General features: G+C 34.6%; 1 protein-coding gene across 4 annotated transcripts in view; it reads left to right on the plus strand.

The window, feature by feature from the left end:
• Positions 1–22628, plus strand: part of ATRNL1 (attractin like 1) — a 523512-nt gene that overhangs the window by 65321 nt on the left and 435563 nt on the right. For 3 of the 4 annotated variants that reach the window (XM_039352769.1, XM_039352768.1, XM_039352766.1), the window contains exons 9-12: positions 4686–4869; positions 7512–7666; positions 18535–18619; positions 20860–21068. In XM_039352769.1, coding sequence (XP_039208703.1) covers positions 4686–4869; positions 7512–7666; positions 18535–18619; positions 20860–21068 — 633 coding nt within the window. Of the gene's footprint in view, positions 1–4685; positions 4870–7511; positions 7667–10545; positions 10659–18534; positions 18620–20859; positions 21069–22628 lie in introns of those variants that run through there. The other variant, XM_039352770.1, reaches the window with a different exon arrangement.

The following is a 22628-nucleotide window of genomic DNA, read 5'->3' on the forward strand; positions in this document are numbered from 1 at the left end:
TAAGGGTGAATGCGTTTTGTAGTATATTTTCCTGAATTCCTGTACAGGATTTATCTCTAGACCTACAGCAGTTGGATGGTTTTGAATTTTAAAATTCCAGATGGTGACTCTAAGTATAAACTGAGTTTTGGAACAAAGCAACATAGATTGGAAAACTCTGAATAGTAATAGATATTAATTTTGTATGACAGTTTGATCCTATTAATAAAATGAAAATCTTTGAACAGGAATCATGCTCTTAATTTTAAATCCCGCTATTTTGTGTTATGGTTTTAAACTAGAAGTTCTACCATTTATCTTAATAGTGTAACTTTGTATGTTTTCTTATAAAATTATTTATTTAAGTTTTATACTGCCTTAGTTGCAGTTGACAATTGAGTATTTACCAAGTTAAGTAGAATAAAGAGTTAAAATCAATAATTCAATAAAGAAGAATACATTGTTGTACAAATAAAATAAAGTATCCTTATACAACATTCATTCATGGCACTATGTCTCTCTTAATAGACGTCCTGCACAGTTTTTCCTTGAATAACCAAATTTTCTTTCTAGAAAATCATGAGGGATGGGACCATCCTTGACTTTAGGGATTAGATATTCCATAAGATATACCCACAAAGAGTATATCTACTTAGATATCCCTTCCTGCCAAATGTACCAATGAGTAGAGATTCTTATTAGGCTTTTGATTTTGTTACATAGATCCTAAATTATGTAAGTCTTAAGCACTCTGAATTGCAGTTGTAAGCAAAATAGTAAACAATGCAGCTCCTGTAGAAATAACATGATAAAATAAGACACAGCAAATTATTAGAAATCCTGAAACAAGGGGGACTAGATGACAAAGACATCCAAATAATAAAGAATCTGTATTGGCATCAGGTAGCAAATGTGAGACTAGACCAAAAATACTCAGCTGATGCAGAAATAAGAAGAGGGGTTAGACAGGGATGTATTCTGTCTCCACTGTTGTTCAATATCTACTCTATCTTCAACGAGGCACTGGAGAACATCAATGCTGGCATCAAAGTAAATGGTGTTTGGATCAACAACTTAAGATATGCTGATGATACAGTTCTGCTTGCCAGTAAGCATGAAGACCTTCAGCTCCTCATCAACAGAGTCACAGAAATATCTGAAAAAATATGGCTTGAAGCTTAACACCTCAAAAACCAAGATCGTGGTCATCAGCAAACAACCTGTTAATTTACCACCAATTAATTCAGAAGGAATACCACTAGAAAAAGTTGAAAGGATCACGCACGTTGGTTCCAATTTACATGAAAGCTGGGACATGACCGTTGAACTAAAGACAAGGATATAAAAAGCCCGAACAGCATTCTTCAAAATGAAAAAGGTCTTCTGCAGTCACGACATAAGCCTAAGACTGAAAATCAGGCTTGTCAGATGCTATATTTTTTCTATCCTGCTCTATGGAGTAGAGAGTTGGTTTCTGACAGAAGGCCACCTGAAGAGACTAGAAGCATTTGAAATGTGGATTTACAGGCGGCTGTTACGTATAAGATGGGTTGACAAGATCAGAAATGAGGAGGTGATAAGCCACCTGGGAAAGCCAAGGGAAATCATCAAAATAATTTAAAAACGAAAATTAGAATATTTCAGACATGTGATGCGACACCCAGAAAAATACAGCATACTCCATTTAATCCTCCAGGGAAAGATTGAAGGCAAATGAGGTCCAGGCAGAAAAAGAACATCGTGGCTTCAAAATCTAGGATTGATTTGGACAAAATTCAGCAGCACTTTTTCGTGCGGCTGCTGATAAAAACAGGATCGCCAGCGTCCAATAACAGATATGGCACAAGAAAAAGAATACTCACAGGCCTGATCCATGGACAAATAAGCCTATTTGTATCAACTGTAGTTTACTATATCCCATGGTGTTAAGTACCTGACAGATGTAATGTCAGAAAATCCTAGAGTACAAGGAAGTGCCAGAAAATTGAAGAAGAGCTAATGTTTTTCTGGTCTTTAAGAAAATGGGACAAAAGTAGACTTAGTCAACTGCAGACCAATCAGATTGGCATAATTATCTGGGAATGTCCTAGAAAGGCAGTAGTTTGTAAGAAGAATCTAGATTTCCTGGTAGACAAATAACAGTGTTGGAAGATTAGCCAATAGTGTGCTACATATTCTGAAAATACCAATGATATCTTTGGCTATATCAGTAGAGATATATTTTCGAGATCATGGAAGGTGATAGTTGTGCTATGGTATACCAGTCAGACTGCTGTCCAGGTTTTTGTCACTATTTTACAAAAAAGAGGTCTGGAAAGACCAGAAACAAGACTACAGAGATAGTGAGAGACTTGGAGGCAAAGTCCTAAGAAGAATGATTAAAGCAACTGGGTTGTTTAGCTTAAGGAAGACTAAGCTAGGAGTTAGTAAATGAAGGCAGTGACAGGAAGAGGATAAGATAAAATGGAAGCTTTGCAGAGAGACATTTAAATTTGAAATAAAGAATAATTTTCCTACCCTCAAGAGCTATTAAACAGTGGAACAATCTGCCTCTTAGAGTCATGGATTCTCCTTCATTGGAAGATCAAGCAAAGGTTAGAAAGTCATTTGTCTAGATTGTCTTTGGATTTCTATCCTGGGCAATGAGTTGTATAGTAAATATCCATATCCATATCCATATCCATATCCCTTTCAGCCTGCTGGTTTTGTAAAACCAAGCCCTTGGTTTCAATAGTGGCCTAAATCTTCTTGTTATCCTGATTTCCAAACAGCAGGATAATGCAAGATCCATGTACTTTAAACAGAATTAATTCAACAGGGCAAAACAATGTACACAGTAACACAATTACCACTTTGATTTATGTACTTATAATGAGGATATCGAAGAAGAGTTGTGGAGTATATTACAAAAATAAATTAAACTTAAGTATCCTTACATTTCTCTAATTTATTTTTTCTTTGAGACATTTTGGCAAAGTCTCCATGGGAGTGCAGAGGGAACTATAGTACTTTCATAAGGGGAATATTGGGAAAAGTGTTTGTTTTGAGCCAATACGGCCCTTTTTAAAAACAAATCTAAAGAAACTCTTGACATTGAGAGCAGATACCATATGGTTACTAATTCAAACAAGTTTGTGCAGTAGATACTGTTTTTAAAAATTTCTAAAGATACTAAAACACTATGTTTCTTTAGCTAAAGAAAAGTAATAATATTCTCTGTATTTTCCCGAAACGCACACTGAGACTCTTACAGAGTGTATGTAGTGTTGCTAAACCAAAGGAAAATAAATTTCCTTGTGGATTAGTCCAGAAACACTTTAAGGTGCAAGTTAATAAAAACATCCATAAAGTTCTCCTACTGAGACTCATAGATGATCCATGAACACCATAATTTTCACAATAGTCAGAGAAGGTGAAAAAAAGCTTCATTTTAAGACCCAAAGATGCTTGACACTTGAAGAACAGTAAACACATTTTTGAAGTGTACATTTATTTAGCCGCTTGCCTCTGCGCCCAGCTTCTCGAGTGCGTCATCAGCCCATTGATTGTGCTCGTCCGTAACGCGCTGAGTTTCTCTACACCTGGAAATCTGCCCATGGCCCTGATGGTTGTCTTCCTATCTTCAATCGCTCTTCTGGTGCGCATGCAGGCACCCGGGGAGTGGCTGTCCAGCCATCTCTGCACCTTGTCTCCCCTCCCGTTTTGGAGTGATCTCAGTTGTTATTTCTCAAGCTGCGATTCGGGTGCTCTGTCGGGCTGTCATCTTCCCCCACCCCCAAGGTCGCTGTTGTGTCACCCATAACTCCCACACCCCAGTCCTGTGAAGAGCAGCTATTTGGGCGTTCCTGCTCCCGGCCTCCCCCCCACTCTCGTTCCTGGTCGCTTCTGTGTGTCTATCTCCAACTCACGACTGTGATGCGCCGTTGGTCCATCACCTCCTCCCATGGAAGTCATCGCTGCCTCATCTGTAGCCCTATCGCCCCAATCCTGCAGAGGGCTATCCCATTGTTTCCATACCTGGTCTCCCTCCCCTTTTGCTGGGTCGTCATCTACTCTGGGGATCGTTGCTGCCTCATTTGTAATTCTATCACCCCGATAGAAGGATATGTATATCTTCCATCTTACCTTACCTTACCTTACCTTACCTTACCTTACCTTACCTTACCTTACCTTACTTTACTCTGTTGGGTGAGACACCCGGTCTACCAAATAGAAATCAGTCTGTTCTGCCTTATATTCTGCCTTACAACATAAGGCATCCTCTGGAATGCCTTATGTTGTAATGCTGGCTTGGTTTGGATTTTCCTGGCTTGGTCAGGATTATATTAGTTTTTTCCATCTAATTTGTTGAAACATTCCAACAATAAAAATATTTATTGATTATTAATTTGATACTAAATATCAGTGATATGATATCATTGATCATATTAATGTGGGTATACATTTTCAATTGATTGAATTTTTAGAACACTGGATATTGTATTTTTAAGATAATGTTTATATTCTGTTGATAATTTGGATACTATTGTATATACTTTTGTATATCAACTTTTAACAGATTAGGCTTACTTTGGGAATGAATTATAAACAGTAACATATCAAAAGGATTTCTTGCTTTCTAAGAATGTTGATTATAATATAGGAATTAGTAAATTATAATGAATTTCTATTACATTTCTATTAATTATTGTTCTGTTATATCTTAGGATCAAATTCTTGGCTTGTACCAGAAACAAAAGGAGCAATAGTACAAGGTGGATATGGCCATACCAGTGTCTATGATGACACAACAAAGTCCGTGTATGTTCATGGAGGCTACAAAGCATTGCCCAGTAATAAATATGGATTGGTTGATGATCTTTATAAATATGAAGTTAATACTAGAACATGGTAAGATTTTGTTCCTAAATCTTTTTATATATGTATGTATATGTGTGCGTGTGTGTGTGTCTTTATGTATGTATATTTATAGTATGTATACATATATTCTCATACATTTTATTAAACAATTGAATATTCAGATTATACGAGTGCTTTAAGTTTGATACTGAAATGAAATTTTTGCTTTGTCTTTACTCAGTAAAGAAAACAATAGCATTCTAGCACTAGGTTTCAACCTGGTTTTTTTTCTGAGATAATAGTTGATACTGCTAAATATTTTGAATATTGTTAAACATCAACTTTCATCATCCCCTTATCCCTCTGTCCAGAGGACCAGAGATTTCACATATATGTATTAATAGAAATAAAATCACTCTACAGCAGTGGTTCTTAACCTTTTTGAACGAATTGCCCCCTTGAGCCAATGCAGAAGTTGTCATCGCCTCTCTCCCCCAACATAACCTCTCAATCACAATATAGGAAATAATTCTTCAATTTATGCAAACACTTTTTTTGTTTTCTTTAAAATTGTCATCAAGGCATATCGATGCAAATAATTTATTTCCAGTCTTTTTCCCATATCTCAACTGTGTGAAAAATTTTGGTGCCACCCGTCACTTTATTCCCAAACTTTGTGATACATGTATTTCATTATTATCTTATTTATTCAAGACACTTAAATGTAATGACCACTGAAAACAAAATTCAATTGCAAGAAAGTGAAATGCCTGAAAAGAAAAACAGTAACATTTAATGATTGAATTACAAGTGAAATTTAAGATGCAAAAAGAAATATAAAAAGGGCATAAGAACAAACCGCAATGCAGGAACTAAGAATTTCAAGACGAAAACTCTGAAACTAAATTAAGATTTGAGGAAAGTATATATAGTCATGAAAAGGATTAAAAAGACACAAAGAAAATATAATATCGAACTGGAGTGCACGCTAAAAAAGTACAATACAAAGAGACACACAAAATGTTTTACAGAGCACAACAAAAATTCAAAAATGAAGCCGAAAACTCAAACTGGAATGTGAAATCCGAAGTGCTCCCCCCTCCATCACTGCCCATTCTGGCCAATGGCGCAGCACTGTATGGGTAGAGGCTGCTGCGCAATGCGCATGAAGATAAGCGATGCATATTAGCATATGTACGGCATTCTGTACTGAAGCTAGCTGGAGAACATTTGAAAACACAATTCAATCCACTAATAGCGAGCAATCTGATGTTTTTGTATGACAGATATACAGCGATTCACTGTACGAAAAAGTCTCAAAAGTGTCCCCAAACCTCCTTGCTCCATCGCCCCCATATCGCCCCCATATCGCCCCCTTTTCGTTCCTTCGCCCCCGTGTCGCCCCTTTTCGTTCCATCGCCCCCCTGAAAAATGAAATCGCCCCTTGGGAGGCGATATTGCCCAGGTTAAGAACCACTGCTCTACAGTACGAGAAATATTAGTTCACATATAGTAGATACACAGAGGAGTGTAGAAAACAGTGAACAGGGAATCATCTTTGATCATCAATGTGATCAAGAAGTTTTTATTAAAATCTTAGACTTCATGTATAGTGTATAAACCAAATTAAATTAGCTTGATTCCCTCTTCTTTATGGCAGCCCCTGAGATATTGGAATACTGCTATCATGTCCCCCCTTGTCCTTCTCTTCGTTAAACTAGACATACCCAATTCTAGCAACCGTTCCTTATATGTTTTAGCCTCCAGTCCCCTAATCATCTTTGTTGCTCTTCTCTGTACTCTTTCTAGAGTCTCAACATCTTTTTACATCGTGGTGACCAAAACTGGATGCAGTATTCCAAGTGTGGCCTTACCAAGGCATTGTAAAGTGGTATTAACACTTCACGTGATCTTGATTCTATCCCTCTGTTAATGCAGCCTAGCACTGTGTTGGCCTTTTTGGCAGCTGCAGCACACTGCTGGCTCATATTTAAGTGATTGTCTACTAGGACTCCGAGGTCCCTCTCACAGTTACTACTAGTGAGCATGGTGCCACCTATGCTGTACTTGTGCATTTGGTTTTTCTTGCCTAAATGTAGAACCTTGCTTTTTTCACCATTGAATTTCATTTTGTTAGTTAGTGCCCAGTGTTCAAGTCTGTCCAGATCCTTCTGTATCTTAAGCCTGTCTTCTGGAGTGTTGGCAGGAATAGCTATAAAAGGCTTGTTCGTACTGTTATAGCTAGAGGACAGGGCATTAGTAACAATATCATTAAGAGATTTTGGAAGTCATTATTTGAAAATTGCATAGGCAGAGAAGGTTCACTGCTACTGCATTGTGGTTTTCAGGCTTTAAGGTCCTCTATGTGTTCATTCAGGGGTATTATCAAAAAAACTATCAAATATCACCATCCAAACTGATGCATATGAATTCAAATGTCTAAAAGTTGCTGTGAAAGAGAAAATATTGGATTTGAAAAAAAGGGCACCTAAATTATATTTTATATTTTATTTTATGTTTTAATATAAATTTATTACATTTTATTTTTGTAACTTCAAAAGTCCCTAAGATAATAAGAAATTTTAAGAAAAGAGCGAATAGTTACAGCTTGTTTCTTTACTGGCCTATTTCAAAACTATCCGTGATATAATTCTTGAAATTTATTTTTCTGTCTTCTTTTTTTTTTTCAATAGGATGATTTTAAAAGAAAGTGGTTTTGCAAGATATCTCCACTCGGCTGTTTTGATGAATGGAGCAATGTTAATTTTTGGTGGAAACACTCATAATGATACTTCATTAAGTAATGGTGCTAAATGTTTTTCTGCTGATTTCCTGGCCTATGATATTGGTAAGTATAAGAGTAAATGTTTGAAAGGTTGGAACTCCAAATTTAATTTCTACTGCATAGAATATAGTATATAACATATAAGTAACAATAAAATTATGATTCAGTATGTATACAATAAAAGTACTTAATTTCATAAATATGAATATTTATAACTATATTTTATTCTAAGGCAAGCCACATTTTTATCATTTCAATCCTGAGTTTGATCAGTAGATAGAAGATTGAAATGCTTCTGACAGCAGATTTATTTCTTTATACAGTATTCAAGGTTCAAGGGTCTTGATTGAGCTTATATTTATTTAAATATTTATTTAGTTTTTTACATTGCTGAACTCCCAAACTCTCTGTGCAGTTCACCAGATTAAAAACCCAGAGGACAATAGAATAATACAATCATAAGAACAAAGAACAAAAGATGACACCAGCCAGGCAACAACCAAAGCAAATCCACGTTACTTAAAAGGAGATTTCAGTCCCTTTGTCAGAGGGCTGGGTGAACAGCCTTTTTGCCCCCCCCCTTTAAATATATAATTCTGAAATATAGTAATAATTTCATAAATTTAGGCATAAAAAGTAAGAATGTATTTACATATTTAAACAAAGTTCATCTTCGTAATAGCACTTTAACACATTTATAGAATAAACTAAATTGGGGCAAAGATGGGGGAATATGTCAGGTTATGCACTGTTGCCTTATCAGTTTTACATTTCCCAACACAGTAATGTTGACAGCTTTTAAAACATTCTCCAGTTAATGTGAGAAAAAAAATATGATTAGATCTCCAAACAGTGAATATTCATAGAGGGAATGTTTTTGATATTTCATATGTCCTAGTTTAATAGAGTGTTTTGATTTGACATGATTAAACACTTATAGCAATATGTGATAAAAATAATAACTTTTCTGAAATTATGACAAATAGGAAATAAATATATATGTATAGTATCACTTAATAAATATTTTCTTCAAAGTTTCCTACTCTGTATGTAACCGCCATAAATCATAACCTCTACAAACATTTAACAAATACATTTATTTCTTCTTTTAATGGTATAAATTATATTAGTTATATCAATGACTACAATGTTATTACAGAATTCTGTAATAATTTAATACAGTAAGATATATCAGTAGTTTAAAGACAATATTTTTTTCTGTAACATTAAATTAAAATGTGTAGAGTCTTCCTTCAATACATCTTCTTCAATGGTTATATTTTCTTGTCACGTAATATAGAAATTGTAATCAACTTTGTGTATGCACTGAGAACAGCATCAATGTAACCTAGAACTGCATTAACTGATTGTTATTTTTAAACATAAAAATTACAGTCTGCTTTGGTTCTAAATTTTAATGCTACATCATTTCTTTTCCTAAATAATTAAAACACTTAACATATTATCTATAATTTTAGCAGTCTCATTTCCCATGCATTATTAATCTATTATAATATAAATGAAACAGATTTCTGTCTAATTTTAATATTTGTGTGAAGATTAATTACATGTGAAGTTAATCTGGTATTCCTGAAGCCTAGATTAAAAACTTTACAATATCTCTTGAACCTAAGCACAGAAAAGGAAATGTTTTGTTTCTAAACATGAGCATATATATAAAAAGAGCAGAGTTTGTAATATCTACTTAATTAAAAAAAACTGGAATAATTAAAAGAACATTAGACATGCACATTTTTTCTTAATAATTTAGATTCTTTATGACCAATAGAGGTTTTGAACACTGGCCTTACTGCGGGAAGAATCTGTTCACCGAGATCACACATCCAATATTTCCCACTAGAAATGCAGGGATTTGAATCCAGAAAGTTTTGAATTGTAAAGCTTATCTTTTGGCACTACAGGTAGTTCACATTTACCATCTTGTGCAGAGATCGTTTGCTGTTACAATGTTGATGAAAAAGTAACTTGGTGATCAGTCCTTGCACTTAAGATTTTCACAGGCCTGTACAGCAAAGAAAATTAAAGTAAGATCATAAGTCACGGTTTCACTTAATGATGGCTTCATTTAAAGACCCAGTTACTGGTCCTAATAGTGATCACTAAATGAGGACTACTTGTAGTGATGATTTTTTCAGTATACTTGGCTTTCTGTCACTTAAACCTAGAGCTTTTAAAATGAAATCAATAGGTGAAGCATTAATAGCTGGAATGGCCCGAATGAATTTTTTAGGGGCTATTTTCAAATTCAAAATGGAGTGCTAAGCCTGGTAACTAAATTAGTTGTATATACTTGTTTCATTTCAATAGTACTTATATATAAGTCTTAACATTAATTAGAATGCTGTAGTTAGACATAGTTAAGCTTTTTAAGACACTCAAGTAGAGGATATTTGTTGAATTTATAAAAGCTTAACAGCTTATTAGATGTGCTAGATCTTAAAAGGACTGAACCACAGTATATTCAGTGTATGAGAGATGACGTGAGCAGCAAGGCTCAATATTACAATATTAATATTTCAATGTTATGGGCGATGTTTCACATGCTACATTAATGCTTAGTAGTGGTGTGTTCCAGGTTAAAAGAAATGGTTTAGGAGAGGTTTTTGAAATGTATCTCTTCATAAAAATGATTCTTAACCTTTATAATAGGTCATATTTGACAATCTGATGAAAAATGCCCACAATGCAGACAAAATTTAACAATATTTTATTGCATTGGAAAATAATGCTAATAATCATCTCTCAATGAGGCAGTACCTAGAGGTAGTTGTGAGTTTTGTGTATTCTGAGGAAGAAGAGAGCTACTCCCATGATTTCAACCATAATAGATAGGGCTCATCAAAGGAGCCAGAAAAGTGTCTCTCCCATGAACATGTGAGATATAATTTACAGAAATTTGTATTGGATCGATTGTCACCCAGGTCAACAAGGAACATTCTAGGCATTGGAGTTCTTGGGCATCTGGCATCCAAGCCAGCAGCTGCAGGATTAGAGACTATTGGAAGAAAAGTTGTTTGTCATTCACAAATATAGAAAACAAAGAAATAATAATCTGTTATTGTTGAAAACAAGCTCTTTCCACCTGAAGAAAACTGAATTTGCCAACATAGCAAACTAACTGACATGATTTTGAAAAACTTCAAGAAAAGGAATAGCAACTTGAATGTAGTCTAGTTTGATTACAAGAAGGCATTCTACTCCCTGCCATGATTAGATAATCAATTGCCTACAAATAGCAGAAGTCAGTAGAAATATCTGCAGATAAATGACACAATGGAGAGATTCACTGGTCAATTGTGATGGTCTGGGAGAGACTAATATCATGGGAGGAATCTTTCAAGGAGATTCATCATCACCACTATTGTATGTCATTGTATTGATTCCTCTCACAACAATATTGAACAAGTCAAGTCACAGGTATCAAACATCAAACACATCTGCCAAGCTATCAAACCTTCTTTACATGGAAGATCTGAAGCAGTATATCTGTAATCTGTAATAAAATTGATGCTCAACACTATCTCTATGTCCAGTATATTGCAATGTAGTTTGGACTGATAAATGTGCAACCCTTACTATCAATGGGAAAATAGTAAAAACTGAACAAATCTGATTGCCTCTTGGAAATAACGTAAGAGTCTGCATGAAAATGATCACTCAAATAACTGAGTGACCTTCAAACTGACAACATCAAGCACTGAAGAGAAGAAGGAGGTTAGAAATGAATAGATCATGAGAGTGAAGATGATCTTCTGTATAACCTAATACAATGCAGTTAACTATATTAAACCAAATGAAATGGGAGTAGAATGATTTTCTCTTTCTACGAAAAGTGCTATTTTGTAATTAATGTCATTTTCACTTGTAAGTGGAATTCATTTTATTAATATTAAACACATTTATCAAATTAAAACAAATATAATATTATAGCACTTTATTCCCAATAATAATGAAGATTAAAAGAAAAATGAAAAAAAAAGAAAATGTCAAATGGCTTTTTTATTGATTATCTAGCTTGCTTACTTGCTTGTTTATTTATTTGTTTGTTTCTTTACATCCTGCTTTTATTATTTTACAAATAGCTCAAGGTGGCAAGGTATATCTAATATACCTTCCTCCTCCTATTTACCCCATAACAACAACCCTGCGGGATGGGTGGGATGAGAGAGAGTGACTGGCCCAAAATCACCAAGCTAGCTTTTATGGCTATAATTGATTCTTTCATATTGAATTAATAACTATATACAATATACACATTTATATGTATACACATACATATATGTGTGTGCATGAGTGAGTGTGTATGTATGCATGTCTGATGATCATGGCTTTTATTGGGAGAAATCAAATACAGTCCTTTGAGCAATATATTGACATATGCTTTCCAAAATGTAAAATAGTAATAGCAAAGGCCATTAACTGCTATTTTTTAGCATTAGGAAAGCAGATTGAAATTGCAAAAGATCATAATTTTTTCATTCAGCTAGCAAAAGTAAACATTTCTTTTAAGAGTGCTTAATACACAAGCTATTCTTAAATATCAATGTTACGCCTGCAATTAAAATATGTTGCTTGTTATTTCAAACAGACCTAAATTCATGTTTTCCTAAGAAAGGCAATTATAAAAGAATATTTTTTTTCTTCTCAATTTATTTGAATAAAGAGAAAGATTCCATTTACTATCTCAAATTTTAGTATTTTATTTGTTTTTTACCATGTAATTTGAAGCTTTAAATGTTTCCCTTATCTGAATGAATTTTACTGGTTGGCAACAAAACAATTCTTTTTAAATTTCCAGTATAGGTTCATGGTGTTCCATTCTAATGCAATTTCTGTATAATTTAGAATTATGTGTATTTGTGATCAATTGGGTATCCCTGAAATCACTTTGATCAATGAGGCTAGAGCCAAACATACTAACACTTTGATATCTCAAATGCTTTTCTTATGAGATATTTAATTATAAATGTCTGTCTTTAGATATAATTTATGTGCTTGCACTGTTTCCTCTAAGCAAGGACAAATTCAAACTGTTGAGTGTGGTATACATTCTCCTTTGAAATAATTACACTTGAACTTGAGATGAATATATATTTCATAAAAATATATTTTTAGGAGTTTTTAAAACTAAACAAAACGACTTTTTAGCTCAGAAGTTTGTTCAATGTTTAGCCATTACTGAGAAGACTAAAGAAGATAAGAAAGCCGATTTGTAACATGATTCTTTTTCTTTCTATAGTATATTGAAAAGACCTGCCAGTTTGACAAATAACAGGAGCAAAAAAGGAGTTATATCTACAGGCTGCAAGGATTCCTTATCTTAAACTTAGCTTTTAATAATGATTTTTGTTCAGAACTAAAGCCCACTTTCCCAGGGGAAAAAGAACAAAGCAGCCTGAGTTGCTCCACCCTTGACCAAATTACAATGAATGGCATAGATGTCTTTTAGCTGCAGGATTCTCCTCTGCTGACTACTGTAAATTTAGATGTCCAAATGCTTCTAGTAAGCAGCCTAAGAAAAATGAATTATAAGAAATTGAACTGAATTTATAAAATAATTGAGAAGCTGCTGAGATATTTCTTCCTTATTTTGTTCATATGAGAAATGAATAGCTGAAATATAATCCACTTCATAATTATTAAGTCTTTTTTATTTTCCAGTCCATAGTATTTTATTAAGACTCTTGTAAACAAAATATGAGAAATACACATTTGTTGTTAGTGTCATTCTTCCCTTGTTCCACTTTGATTGGCATCTTTTCACTATTTTATTATTGTAATACTCTTTTGTGATTTTTTAAAAAGACTTTTCTTTTAAGTACCTTTCTGCCAAACCTTTTTGATATTTCTCATTACTACTGAAGCACTAGCAGCAAAATAGTGACTTATCAAGAATCATAATAGGTTTTTAGTGCATATGAAGATTCTGTGTTATATTTTTGAACCAGTCTATAAGATTTGTTGGCTGAAAGATTAATACATGCTTCTGGTGAAGTTTACTTTCTATACGTTATCACTAATATTTTTAGGAGAGCTGTTAATAATGCAGCTTCTATTTTCAAGCTACCGTATATTCCGGCGTATAAGACGACTGGGCATATAAGACGACCCCCAACTTTTCCAGTTAAAATATAGAGTTTGGGCTATACTCGCCGTATAAGACTACCCCTCTTCCATGAGGGAGGGGGAAAGGGAGCACAGTTTCTGAGTTCTCATTGGCCACCTGTAAGTCCAAATGAGTAGCTCAGGGTGTGTGCGTGCACGTGTAGGCATACGTGTGACTCCCCGGGTCCCTTCCATTGCCCCCCCCAGTAGCAAGCTTTGGCTTGGAGCAAGCAGGCTGCACACAGGGATCTCCTCCTCTCAGTCTTCCACCCTGCGAATCCTCCACAGCCTCTCCAAGCTGAGTGAGCAGAAAGCCTGCCTGTTTGTCAAAGGCTCTGCACACACACCTTGATGAAAATTGCCCTGCCTGCAAAAGGACTTCTCAGCAGTTTTTTAAAGCAACACTACCAAGAATGAAATTGGAGACAGCCAGAATGTTTAGGGAAGAAGGAAAGGAAGCAGTTAATAAACTAAGTAAGAAAGGCATTCGCCCTTTGAAAACTTGCATTTCCACAAATGTGATAAGTTGCCCCCTTTTCAGGTAATGGGGGGGAGTAAATGCTTTCCTTTTAATTTGTTATTAAAACTCAGTGCACTACAGTACTTATAGATGGGAGCCAGATTGACCAGCCAGGATCTGTCATAAATAACACCACAAATGCACCATGCAAGTTTATTTAGGCGGCGGCGGGGGGGGGGGGAACTGCTTGCATAAGCTCGGTGGAAGTTGAGAGGCGAAAGGATTGTGTAGCTGTTTTCTGTCCCCACTCCATTCCTGCTTTTAAATCCGAGAGGAATTTAGCTGGCACCCCTCCCCTTCCAGACCCATAAGCTCCGCCTCCCCCAAGCTACTCTCACAGGCAGTGAGAGGTAAACGCTGAAAAGCCTGCATGAAGAAGCACTGAGAAGTGCCTCGAATGTATGCAGATGCTTAGGTTTGTTTTCATTATATAAAAAAAACCACCCTACAACTCTTTCCCCCCCTTCCCCATTACATGGGCCATCCCTTTCTACTTCCTTTGAATGAATTAATCCGGGGATGGCCACTACCAATCCGCAGTTCTGGAGGGGTGGGCAAGGAATTGGGATGCAAAAGGGAGGGAAGAAGAGAAGAGACGGTTTGCAATGTAGCATTATAGAATGGGGATTAAACCTCCAGGAAATCTTACTGTCACGACAGCCAGATAATGCCTATCATACTCCCAGTATAGAGGCTGGAAAGAGATATCTTTAGTTGATCGGCTGGTTTTAATAATAACCCTAGGACTCTTTTTGAGTGAGAGAGAGGGGGGGGGGAGAGAAAACTTGCTGAGTAAATATTTTTCCGGCGTATAAGACGACCCCCGACTTTTGCAAAGATTTTAAGTGTTTAGAAAGTCGTCTTATATGCCGGAATATACGGTATTTTTGTTTGATAAAGTATTAGTAAGAACTGAAAACTGAGAATGTAAAACAAATAGATTTCTATGCATGCTGTAAATTAGAATTATGAAAACCGTTAGGGACAAAACTACATTTTCAATATTGCTGTGGATGAAGTATTATTGTTGAAATGTCAAGGTAGTTATGTCCTCTTGATGCAGCTCTAGTGATGTAAAGCAGCAGTTCCCAACTTTCTGGCCCCGTGGATTGGCAGCGGCAGGAGGAAGATTGGATGGTTTTGCGCTTGCTGCTTGCACAAATGCAGCTTTACATGCTCGCATGTTCACCTGCTTGCACCGCCCGTGGAATGGGGGTTGGGGATGCCTGATATAAAGGAATGTAGAGATTAAATTGGTGAAGAATGAATGAACTGTAAAGGGAGACGAAACAGCAACAGTTCTGAGAAGTGGAAAATGTTGATCAACCCATTCTTGACTTTGTCTGATATACAGAACTAACAGTTCTCTGCTTCAAAGAGTTAGATCAAAAAACAGACACTCCAGAGATTCTAGGTATACAGGTTGTCCTTGTCTTACAATCATTTGTTTAGTGACTGTTCAAAGTTACAGTAATACTGAAACAAGTGATTTAAGATTGTTTTTCACATTTATGACTGTTGCACTATCCCCATGGTTGCGTGATCAAATTTGGATGGTTGGCAACTGGCATGTATTTATGACAATTGCAGTATCCCAGGTCATGAGATTACCTTTTGCAATCCTCTAACAAGCAAAGTCAGTTGGGAAGCCAGATTTGTTTAATAACCATGTTACTAACTTAACAATTGCATTGATTCACTTAATAGCTATGGCAAGAAAGGTCATAAATGGGGCAAAAATTACTTAACTGTCTTGCTTAGCAATGGAAATTTTGGACTCACTTCTGGTCGTAAGTCAAAGACTACCTGTATTATTTTATATTGTTGGCTACAGTGACAGAATCTTGAAAACGTATCAGAATTTCTCCCTATCTCATTTTATACCAGTTAAAATCAAATCAGGTTATTGATGAGTTTGTTTCTCAGGACTCAGTTTTTGTTTCTCCCCCTTCTTTTTCCAAAGTTTTGTTTTATATTCCTTTACAAGTGAAAATATGAATGTTCCAGTAAAATGTAAGGTAATCTGACCAAATATGCAAATAATCTCGGAAGTCTTCAAAGAAATGCTAAATCCTTCGGGAACTGTGCTATAAGGACTGGTATTTCATTCATGGAAATCCTTAGAACAAATCATTCTTTCAAGTAATTTTCACAGCTTTATTTGAAATGTCTCATTTACTTATGGTGATGGAAGATATGAAAGTACAATTCCAATTACTGCTAATAGAATTATTAGAATGTCTTAGATATGTATTAATGGTTCAGGGTGTTTAAACTGGATGGTGTCAAAATGATTCTAAATACCAATAATACCAGAAAGATTCAACTACTGACTTTTGATACTGGAAATAAGACAGAAAACTGGTCACACTGATACTCTGGTTTCTGACTTATTATAGACAAATGATATATTATTTGGAAACTTTGAAGCACATTGTATTATAAGGTAAAAGCAAAGAATGATAGGCTAAATCCATAAATAAGCTATCTCAGGAAGCAACTTTTTAAAATTTTCTGTAGTGTAGATGATATGATGAACAGAATTCTAAAAATATAGCAATGAAACAATTGCAAAAAGACAATTTTATTTTGGATATTATAAAGTTAAGAAATGCTTGTGCAATGGCAAAATCTCAAATGCAAATCCTATAGGGCAAAGGAGAAATGAATTGCAGCTTGCAAACGGCATGTCCGCAGCAACCAACTAGAGTGAGCATGTCAAACTGCCAGCCCGCAGGCCAGATGCGTCACACCGAAACCACATCCACCCCATTGCCGGCAATGGGGAAAAATCCCAATATGTCACGTGACGTCACATGATGTCGCAAGTTTGACATGTCTGAACTAGAGTATCAGTACAGTGTCAGCATGCATAAAGTTGTATCTAGGAAAATTCCAGAAGAAAAAAGTTCTATTTTCACATTCCTCAAATTAAAAAAGGAAATATATTAAAACTGAATAGGAATACTTAAAGAGACAAATAGTGCAATGCTTTTCAAATGTCTGTATATTGTATAACATTCAAAGTAGATGCTACATTATTAATTAATGTGCTCTGAAAGGAGTTACAGTATAACAGTGACAAATCATGCATCATGCATCATACTGGCATGGCATAATGGGAAATTGGTTTCAGATCAGATTACTATTAGTTTTATAGAGTTCAGTAGAATACGTTACATTTTTTATGAATGGCAATTGAAACATGAACATCAGATAATACTTTCTAGAAATAAATTTTTATACCTTCATTCAAGAAAAATATGCTTAGAAAATGTTAGCAGTATCATTGCATAAACTATAAAACATATTTATATTAAACACAAGATCATAATTGCAAATTACAATTGCCAGTGCGACTACTGCCTAAATTTTACCACCGCTACGATAATAGAACTCCAAGAAAAATATCCTAAATAAACCAGAAGATCCTATAGCCCTAGACTAAAAATAGAGTCATCTCTAACATACAGTGTAAGGCTTGTAACAGCCTTTTTAAAGGACAGATAGGCAGAAGATTTGGCAGAACAGAGCAATTAAGACCAGAGCAGTTAAGACCATGAAAGCTTAATCTCACAAAACATGGTTAGACTCAATCATAGTTTCAATGGAAACCTATGAACATCCTAGACCAAGATAATCCAAAAATGGTAAAATATTCCTGGAAGCTTGGAATTCAGGCAACTAGCCATCAATAGACACATGGAGATAAACCACATTTACAGATCGTTAAAAAAAAATAAAGCTAAGGAAGAAACCAAAAAAACCCCCCATATCTCCCCAGGGATATCAAACATGTACAAAACAATACCCTAATCAATACCTTGGCAACACTGACAGCAAACCCCACCCCAGCACTGATGATGTTACCTAGTTGGGTAATGAAATGTCTGCAAACATCCAAGCTCACAGAGGTCCCAAGGACTTCATAGATTTTATGACAGATGATATGTCTGCTCTAAGATGATAATATTGATTTACCTTAGAGGATAGACTAGACTACAATGAGTTTAATACAATCAGTTGAATATGTAATATTTAAAATAATTCATGGTTGTATAGAAATATATTCAATTGTTATTTTAAAAGGCTGAGCTATATTTTCTTAAAGCTTATGAAGAGGAAATTATCATATTTTTACATTATTATTTTCTAATCTAATAAAAAATTCTTTGTGAACTTATTTTCATTGTGATGTAAGAGATTTGTTTTGTTTTATAATTATCACATTTTCTGCTAATACTGATGTCCAGTAACAGAAAATTACATTCTCTTCTCTTATTAGCTTGTGATGAATGGAAAATTCTTAAAAAACCAAGTCTTCATAGGGATGTGAACAGATTTGGTCATTCTGCAATTGTCAGCAATGGGTAATGTATTTCTCAACATTGGCTAAAAGAAAACATATCAGTTGTTTAAAGATGCACAATTCATGAATAATATGAAATATTGTCTGGTTACCAATATTGAGTTTCCATTTAAATTAAAACTTGTGAAATATGACTACTTTCAGTATTATTAATTTATTTAAATTTAAATATTATTTCATTTGACCACTTATTTGTTACAAAGTATAATGATTGAAATGCTCTGTAAAAAGGAATGTATAAATTAGACTGAAATTAAAGTTTAAGATTAAAATCCTAGTACAGGTAGTTCTCGACTTATGATAACTGAAACTGATATCTGAGTGGAGCAGTTATTAAGTGAGATGCCCACATGGCCACTTTGCAAAATGATTTTAAACCCAGCTCTCCCAGTTGCAGTCGTTCAGCAGACAGAACAATATAATTGTGTGCCAAAGTAGGGTAGGTGGTTCCCTTCCACGCACAGAAGGGAACTCCTGCACCGGGCTGGAGAAGCAATGATTGGAGCTCTGCAACCCAGTGAAGGATTTCTCAGCCGTTGCATCCAGGAACAAGGGAAGGAAAATCCTTTGGCAAGTGGCAGCAGCTTGCAACCTCTCCTGCCAGCTTTTCCATTTTCTATCTGGGAAAGCTGGCAGGGAAATTGCAAAGGATGGTCACATGATTGTGGGACTCTTGGGAACCAATAATGTATTTGTCAAGTACTCAGATCACTATCACATGACCATGGAGGTATATGACATTTTATGGTGTTCAGAAGTTCTTTACAGATCATAAAAGCATCCTTTCTGAGCCATCTTAATTTTGAATGGTCACTATATGAGTGATAGTAAGTTGAGGATTACTTGTCCTACATAAATCGTAGGCAAAATCACATTTATCCTATCCCAAGAACAATTCTGTTTTGGACTAAGATCATTACCTAAAAAAAAAATATCACATTTTTGGGCCTCAGACCCTTTCACTTTTTGAAAGTGGATCACAAAAAACAACTTTACTTATGGGTAAGCATTTCAGACAGGTGAATTCTTGGAGAAAGTGGTTCTGAAGATGCCAAGCTATGATTAAGGTGCCAAATTCTGAAACAATTGCAGTTTCCGAGTGGAATCTTAAAAGGCATCTCCATTAGAGTTTATTGCAGTGGTCCAGGTAAGCATTGATAAAGGCATGAATCCCCTGTGTGACTTTGACCCATTTATTTTCTGTTGCCTGATCTGAAGACAAATGAGAAGGGCTGTTAATCATAGCTTGTCTGCCTTTTTTTATCTCCACATATAGTTTTTCTCTGATCAACTTATTTTTTTATTATTGGAATTACTCTATTCTGTATATATCATATTGAATTGATTTTATATTGATGAAGAAGTTGCTTTGAACCATTGTTTTGACTTAAAATTTTTAATATATTGATCAAGTAATATTGTTCAATTGTGCATCATATATGTTGTAATATGCAAAAAAAATTGGGTAAGGTGAAAATCATTATTTGAATTTTCTATATATGTTCTTATATTTAAATAGCCATCTTGTGAAGTTTTAAATTAAAATTATTTTAAATTGATACATTAAATTCCATATTGCCTTAAGGGAAGAAGAAGACAATCTTGGATAAAACTATGCTCAGGATAATGTTGTTTTATATATATATATATATAGAATAATCTGATAAAGGATATAGATCTGAATGAATTTATTTTTATTAGAAAATTACAAAAGTACCTAAATAATGTCATTCTTAATTGTTTTAGAATCTGCCTTTCATATAGTTAGGTATATTATACTTTCTACTTTCTGAGTTTGGTCAAGAGTGAACAGGTTTTGGATCATTATTATTATTATTTTTTACCTGTTCATGGTTTCAGTAATATAAGGCTGTTATTGGAAAAAGAGGGTTACCTTTTTAAATCCCATTCTTTCCATTTTTAACTGGCAGGTTTAAATTTTAAGGCTGTATAAAGCTAATTGTAGTCTTTTCATCTGATTTACTTAGTGTTCTTCTGAAAAACTGAAGAATTTATTTGGCAACTAGTTTCCCAGTTTCATAAAATGGTCTTAATGGGTTCAAGGGGCTTACAAAAATGAACTTACTAGCTATAACCTACCTATATCTGGTTAGGACAAGTAATTGTAAAAATATACAGGTGCACCCAAATATATTTTTAAAAGGGATATAAACAAGGCAGATTCATGGCTTTGGTATTTATTTTTGTAGAAACACAATATTACTTTATTTTATTTGATAGGTCCATGTATATATTTGGAGGCTTTTCAAGCATTTTGTTGAATGACATCCTTGTATACAAACCTCCCAACTGTGAAGCATTCAGAGATGAAGATCTTTGTAAAGCTGCTGGGCCAGGGTTAAGGTGCTTATGGAACAAAAATCACTGTGTATCATGGGAACTTGAACATGATACTAACCTTCTTAGGGCAAAATGTCCCAGAAAAATAGGTAAGTAAATTTCCTGTAATTTTGAGAATACACATTAAACTGAATGCAATGAATATATTGCTTGACTGATTCTGCCATGAGAATGCATTTGGACTACAAAATATCTGTACAAATACAAGTTACGTGTGTGTGTGTGTGTGTATGTGTGTGTGTATAGGCTTTTTAATTCTCCAGCACATTTATAAGACAGAACCATCATCATTCTGATTTTTTCTTGAAGGTACTTGGTATAATGTTTGTAAAAATACTTAGAGAAATTTTTCAAAGATGTCATAAAAAAGGTTTTCGTTTGTTCCCTGATTAATGTTAGGCACAAGGAATCAGAGCAAATTCATGAATAGGCCAATGTGGTGTCTTTATTGTTGATCACATATTTACAAGAATCTTTCCAGTTTAATTGCATTTACTTGGGAACTGGCAGATAAAGGCTTTAAGATTATGGCCTTTGCCTCTTCTTCCCATGGAGCAATTCCAAACTAGACCGCCTCTTTACTCTGTCTTCTATTCTAGCCCTTCTATTCTACCACAGTAACTCCAATAGAAAAGAGAAATAGGAAATTTGTTAGTAAGCATGTTGTATGATGTTATAGGTTTTGGAAATCTTAAAAGGGAATGATGACCATTATTTAGAAATGATTGCAGAGTTTAAGTATAAAGAATGTATGGAATCCATCTCTTTGACAATTGATGCAATTTCATGTGGCAATTTACATTGCTTTTTCTTTTATTTCAAAAGCTATTCAGTGATGTAACTTTAAATTATTAAAACATGATATGCCAATTATTAAGATATTTTCTGAAAATAACAGATAATAAAGAGATGAAAAGATAAGAGAAACTGTAAGATGTTGAGATGGCTTATTGCCAATGCTTTATCAGGGTAGGAGAATATAGACAGTTGAGAAAAAGTCTCTTCAGTTTTAGAAGATTTACAAATCAAAGAAAAAGTACTTAGTTGCATTGAATGCTAGACTAAAGGGTGAAATAATGTGAATAACCTTTGAAAAGTAGGTAAGCACAGAATGTAAAAACCACTTTAAAAGGCCAATACAGCTTTTGTGATAAGAGGTTGAAAAGGATGCGAAAATAAATCAAGATGTATTAAATAAATTCTAAATACAGTAATCTTAGAATGTAGGGAATTGAACAAAACTTACAGATGAACTACTCAAATTTCATGCCTAGTGCAGGACTAGAACAAATTATTGTCCTAGTTCTAAAACCTGTGAACAGTTCTGCCATTTTTCTACAAAGCAGCCTTTCAGATTTTGGAAGACATCTATTGTCTTCCGTTTTCAAGCTAAACACACCTAATACCTTCAACCATTTTTTTTCTTCAGAACTATGTACCATCTTGATTGCCTTCTTCTTCAATGTCTTACTGAATGCAGTAATGCAACGATATGAACAGAATATAATACTAGAGATAAATGATCTGACAAACACAGAATTAAGTGTGACTTCTTTTAGTCTTGACACTATAATTCTGTTGATGCAGCCTGGAATAACACTTTTTTTTTTTTGCAAGACATCTAGAAATCCACCAAGACATCCAGATCC

Source organism: Crotalus tigris, unplaced genomic scaffold, assembly GCF_016545835.1.
Source record: "Crotalus tigris isolate CLP2741 ecotype Arizona unplaced genomic scaffold, ASM1654583v1 scf7180000018468.2839379, whole genome shotgun sequence".
In the NCBI taxonomy this organism is placed as follows: Eukaryota; Metazoa; Chordata; class Lepidosauria; order Squamata; family Viperidae; genus Crotalus; species Crotalus tigris.